At 47.5% G+C, this 5,952-nt stretch overlaps 1 protein-coding gene across 1 annotated transcript; it reads right to left on the bottom strand.

Annotated features, from left to right (window-relative positions):
* Positions 1 to 637: 637 nt before the first annotated feature.
* Positions 638 to 5,849, bottom strand: SLC10A4 (solute carrier family 10 member 4). The gene is made up of 3 exons (XM_006759261.2): positions 5,839 to 5,849; positions 4,876 to 5,086; positions 638 to 1,727 (listed from the first exon to the last, which is right to left on the bottom strand). Exons 1-3 carry the CDS (start codon positions 5,847 to 5,849, stop codon positions 1,215 to 1,217), a joined length of 735 nt encoding a protein of 244 aa, XP_006759324.1. The 3' UTR covers positions 638 to 1,214.
* Between the last annotated feature and the right edge of the window lie 103 nt (positions 5,850 to 5,952).

Below are 5,952 nucleotides of genomic sequence, written 5' to 3'. Positions count from 1 at the left end.
GGGGAGGGCTGCTCCCCTCCTCCCCCGCCCCCCGGAGGTCCGCACAGATACCCTGAGATGTTCTGGAAGGAGGCTTCTTTGCGATGCGCGCACTGATTTCTACGCGAACTTGCCCACAGGGAAGAGAACTATCACCTGGATGCGCTGAGCCAGGTGGTCCCCATCCCTGGATTGTCCTCGGGGTCTGCACGCCCAGGAAGCCGAGGCGAGGCTGCCCGCCTCTGGCCAATGAGCAAATGCGAAGGTTTGGTTGGGTTACCTCTGATCTCAGGTTATAGGTTATTCAGTGAGCTCAGGGAAGTCTACCTATGAAGGCTTTCAGCACGTGTGGGAAGCGCTCTAGGTCACCCATGTCCAGGCTAATTGTCATCTTCCGGGGCACGTGCTCCCACCCCCCCACACACACGCCCCACCTCATACGTGGGCCTTGAGGTGCTCTTAGTACCTGCAGGTACTAATGACTATTCTTTGGGGTAGAGAGTAGTTCTACAAATTTCCTCATCTAACCATCTCTCCAAGAAGTAAATTGATTGGGGGTGTGTTAACATAAATGCATTAGGCCAAGTCAGTCCCCAATTGAAAAAAAAAAATGCACTCTGTCCACCAGAAAACTGTCTGTTCATCAAGAGATACCAGATCAAGTAATCAAATATGTTAGTGTATTTTTTTCTGATTTGAAACAGGTTTGACACTAAAACACTTATATGTCATTATTTAATTGACCTGTTTGGGGATTTTTCTAAATACAGGTCAAATTTCAACATTGTCAAGTATTCATAAGTTAAGCTAGCACACTTTTTTTTTTACAACAATTACATTAAACTCAATGATGCTTTACAAATATAGCTTGTTTTTACTCATATAAGATAGTGCACCGAAATTCTACATTTCCCAAACCCCGTTTTCTGAGAGTTTACATCTTTGAAACAGTCATAGAAACTGGTTAATGGTTGAAACCAAAGAGCACACTTCACTTCTTCAGGCTTCACGTGCGTGCGCAGTCCCAGGTGCAAGTTATAATAGGACACTGACTTGTAATTGGTGAAAACGCTTAGTGAATACACCAAGGCGGCCTTACAGCGGTAAGTTCAAAACTGTTAACAAGTATGGTATTGTGAGCCAATTGTTACCCTTTAGGTAAACCACATACACTACCACAGACTATAAATACGAAGTAAAACTTCAGCAAGACAGATGCTCCTGTGTCTCCACGCTTAGAGAGCTGTCTGAGCGGTTTCCACCATCATCAAGCTCTCTGCGTTCACTGAGCCATAGGACGTGTCTACCATCTCCTCTTCTTTCAGTTTCTTATAAGAAATATCGGTGTCTTCATCTTCATCGAGAGGATCTTGCTTGTGCAGTATTTCACTTCCATACATTTTATATATTAGCACAAAAATCCCTGCTTCTGCAGACTGGAAAAGGGCGTAGAGCAAGGGAAACATGTACATGCTCCCTATGAGCCGTGGCGGGAAGGCCAGCTTGAGAATGGCGGTGCAGAGCTGCACGTTCTGGCTGCCCGTCTCCAGGCAGACGGTCCTCTTGCAGTTGGGGGGGAGACCGAAGAGCGCGGCCAAGCCGTAGCCCGAGGCGTAGCCTGCTAGAGGCATGAAAATCGCGATCATGTAAACAGTGGCAGGAATACTAGCCAGCCGCTCTGGTCCTAACATAGTGCCGGTCATTATAAAAAGGACCACCAGTGTCACTAGCAGAGACCACAGGGAAACCTGGTGATAGAAAAGGGATAAACAAGCCATCAAAAAAAGACAGTTGAAGGGGAATTCAGGCCAGGGACTCCCAGCACTGGAAGAGGGACCCATCTAGTCTGACCTCCCATACAAAATGGAGATCTTTGCGGTCAAGGCCTTGACAGAGGACTCCCGGGGAAGGGCGGACTGCTGGGCGGGAGGCCTCCACAGCCACGGGCACAGCTCTGATTGCCTGGAGGCCTGTTCTTACGTCTAGTGATCTAGTGACTATCTGCCTTCTATAACCGCCAGCTGTTGTCATGGACAGGCCCTCAGAAGCAACACAGACCACTGCACCTGCGAACAGCCTCCAGAAGTCTACAAACAGCTGAGGCTACTCTTCCCCAGCACCGTCTCCAGGCTCTCAGCCTCCATCGTGTAACTCTGTTTTGGAGTTTTTACTGTTCGAGCACACGCTGAACTCGTGACTATCTGCCTTCTATAACCGCCAGCTGTTGTCATGGACAGGCCCTCAGAAGCAACACAGACCACTGCACCTGCGAACAGCCTCCAGAAGTCTACAAACAGCTGAGGCTACTCTTCCCCAGCACCGTCTCCAGGCTCTCAGCCTCCATCGTGTAACTCTGTTTTGGAGTTTTTACTGTTCGAGCACACGCTGAACTCGTGACTGTGCTTCTCACTAACAGGGCAGTCAGAAGGAAGCCCAATACGCCAGGTGTGGTCGGTCTGATGAATAGAGTGGACAAATGGACGTGATGTTCCCTGAGCAGGACCCCATCTTTTCCATAAGAAATTAGTTCTGGTTTTACACATGAGATAACAGGCTATTAAAAATGTCTGAAATCAAGTTGTGATATTTCTCACCTTCAAAATACTTTCTACCTCTGAGAATTGTTAGCAGTATCAAAACAGTTAACTCTCAGATTACGTAAGGGGGGGAATGTAAACACTAGATGTGAAGTATTCATTGTAAATTTGCAGTTCCCCCCTTTTTCATCTGTTTGTGAGAAACCTTACACCTGTGAGTCTCTAGTGATGCTTCCCGGTTATTATAGTAATATGATTTTTTTTATTGATTTCAGAGAGGAAGGGAGAGGGGGGGAGAGACAGAAACATCAATGAGAGAGAATCATTGATTGGCTGCCTGCCTTCTGCACACCCAGGATCGAGCACGCAACCTGGGCATGTGCCCTTGACTGGAACCGAACCTGGGACCCTTCAGTCAGCAGGCCAATGCTCTATCCACTGAGCCAAACCAGCTAGGGCTAGTAAATGATATTCAATCTAAAACAACTCACTTATAAAAACATTGTGTCATCTTGACTTGTACATTTCACTCCCTCAAGTAAAACAGACTGTGTAAATAGCAAGGTAGAAACCTAAAAATGCCTCTCATGCCCAGTGTGGCCTCGGTTAAGCATCTTCCCAAAAATCAGGAGGTGGTTGGTTTGATCCCCGGTAGGGGCACATGCCCCGTTTCAGGCTTGATCCCCAGTAGGGGCATGCAGGAGGCAGCCGATTGATGTTTCTCTTTCAGTGATGCTTCTTTCTCTCTCTAAAGTCAATAAAAACATTTTAAAAGATTTCCTCTCCTGGTTCTTCAGATTGGGGGTGAGGTTGTTTTTCTAAATGGTTGTTTCTGGTTCCCTGGACGTCTGAAGGGAAACCCCTTAGGGGTGTGTGGGATTGGCATATATAGTACTTTATACTCTTCTAAAAAGTAGTTAAAATTTATCTGGACTCATTAAAAGTCTACCCTAGAGGATGCTGAATAATTATTATATAAGATACGCTACCAATGTACAGTTGACAAAACCCAAACTTATAAATCAAAACTTATATTACGTTTCAAAGTGTGCCCACATCAAAAGCTTTGTCAGAAGCCCTAGCTGGTTTGGCTCAGTGGGTAGAGTGTCAACCTGCGGATTGAAGGGTCCTGGCTTGATTCCCGTCAAGGGCACATGCTGGGTTGCAGGCTCATCCCCAGTAGGGGGCGTGCAGGAGGCAGCCGATCAATGATTCTCTTTCATCACTGATATTTCTATTTTTCTCTCCCTCTCCCGTCCTCTCTGAAATCAATAAAAAAAAAATTTTTAAAGAGAACCGTCTATTTTTCATATTAATAAAAGTTTGCCCCTCTGTATAATCAGATTACTTTAGAAAATAATGCAAGTAAAACACAAAAGATGTCTTATTAAACCTAAATTGAAACGAGAGACTCGTTTTCTCTCATGTAAAGGAGTTTGCATGTGCATTTTACAATGGCTGGTTCTGTATGTTACCAACCTCCTAAAATGAGAATGCTGTTCATTGTTTACTCTTACTTACTGCTGTTTCAGTTTTCAAAGAAAGCTTAATCTAGAAATATTTAAGTATTTCCTCCAGTCACCTGTTACACAATCTCTCCTGCTACAAAAAGCATCAGGTGGTGTTTTTAAACAATATTGGAAATATTGCATAAAATAGTAGAAATCCCCATGTTTTCACTACCTTTAGAAATCAAAGAATTGTAATGAGGAGGGAGAAAAACACAAATTTATTAATAGCAATACAGCCTGTACTATTTATCCATGACCTAATTTCATTTTGTGCTTTAAAGTTCATATTTTGTGCATCCTATTATACTGCCATGATGTGATTTTTAAATTACTTTTGGTCATATTCATATCAACTTATTTTTTAGAAAATTAATAAAGCATTTTAAAGCAGCTGTATACAGTTTCTCAGAATTAGAGTTCCGCCTTTAAAACACTGAGTAACACATTTCTAAAATACACTACAAATTCTATTAGTAACGCATTTCTTCAGGACTGTACAAATTCTATTAAAATAATTTCATTTCGCCTGCTTGTTTTGTAACACACGAGCGGCTCATGGAAAATGTTTCCATTTTCTGCACTGCCATCCATTTCCCTATGACCTGTTTCCTCCAATGAGTACCAAGTTGTGCTGTTTGTAATTGATCTGTGTCTCAAAGCTATAATTTCTGAAATTCAAAAAGGTGAAAGTTATCTTTGAGCATCAACTTTAAAAAAAAAAAGTGTATCCAAGCAAGGCCTGCCAAATCCTTTTCTTCCTCACGCCTCTTTCCCAAACCTCCTAGCGTTCAGCCCCGCTGAGGACCAAGGACTGCAAGTCCGCCAAGTCTGGAAAGGAGTGACCTGACCTTCACAATGTAGTCGGCCACCCGGTTGTACTTGTAGCGAATGAAGACGCCCAGCCCGATGGGGATGAGGGTGCTGCACAGCGTCAGGGTGACGGCGCCGAGGGGCAGCAGCTGCACCAGGGGCGTGTTGATCCACGCCCGGCTGTAGACCCACAGGCACAGGGGCATCAGGGCCAGGGCCAGGAGCGTGGAGGAGATGGTCATGATGATGCTGCAGAAAAGGGAAGGAACGGAAGTCAGAATGGGCGGCGAGCCCAAGGGCCCGTCTGCCCTCGATCTGGAACCCGAGGTGGAAGGGAAAGGGGGCGACTGCTCTTTCCCAGCTTGAGGTCTGGGGGGAACCTGCTTCATCCCAGGTGAGTGCCAAGAGAGCTGCGTGTCCAAGTCCAACTGAAACACGGACCGGGAAAAAGAAAAGCCCTCCGCACTGCTGCCCCGGCTCCGCGCAGCCTGTGCGGCGGGCTATGGTCTGGACGGTCCGGAGGATTTTGAGGGCCAGGAGCATAGTTTTTAAGCCTTCAGAACACCCGTTGGACACGGGAACGCTGCCCAACGCTACCTGTTGGATTGAACAGGATTACCTTGTCCTCTGTATGAGATTACTCTTTTCTGGGACCAATCGCCCTATTTTGTTGGGCATTTCCGGGGAGTCCTGGCCGCAGGCTTCCCAGTTCTCTTTGTCTTCCAGCGGCGAAGACCTGCGCGGCCAGCCCAGCCCTCGGGGAGGTGGGGAGGGCGCCGCGGAGGAGAGGAGACCCCGAGACCCTCAGCTCGCCCCGGTCTAGATCTTCCCCCCACAACTCCGGCTCTTCCCCTCTGCCTTGACTTCCACATCTTCCTCCTCCCCGCCTCCCCGCTCCATGCCTGTCTCACCCCCCTCGTCCTCTGTCCTCGGTCGGGAGCCCCGGGCTGCAGCGGCGGCCGGTGGGGCTGGGACAGCCGCCTCGGGGACCCGCTCCGTACCTGAGGTTCATGTCCGGGGCAGCAGCCGCACAGGAGCACCGCCACGGCGGCCACCTCGTCCAGCGAGCAGATGAGCGCCAGCAGGAAGGCCAGCAGCGGCAGGAGGCCGAACTG

Source organism: Myotis davidii, unplaced genomic scaffold (genome assembly GCF_000327345.1).
Source record: "Myotis davidii unplaced genomic scaffold, ASM32734v1 scaffold455, whole genome shotgun sequence".
Classification (NCBI taxonomy): domain Eukaryota; kingdom Metazoa; phylum Chordata; class Mammalia; order Chiroptera; family Vespertilionidae; genus Myotis; species Myotis davidii.
The sequence above is the reverse complement of the archived record's forward strand: the minus strand, read 5'-3'. Positions and strand labels throughout refer to the sequence as shown.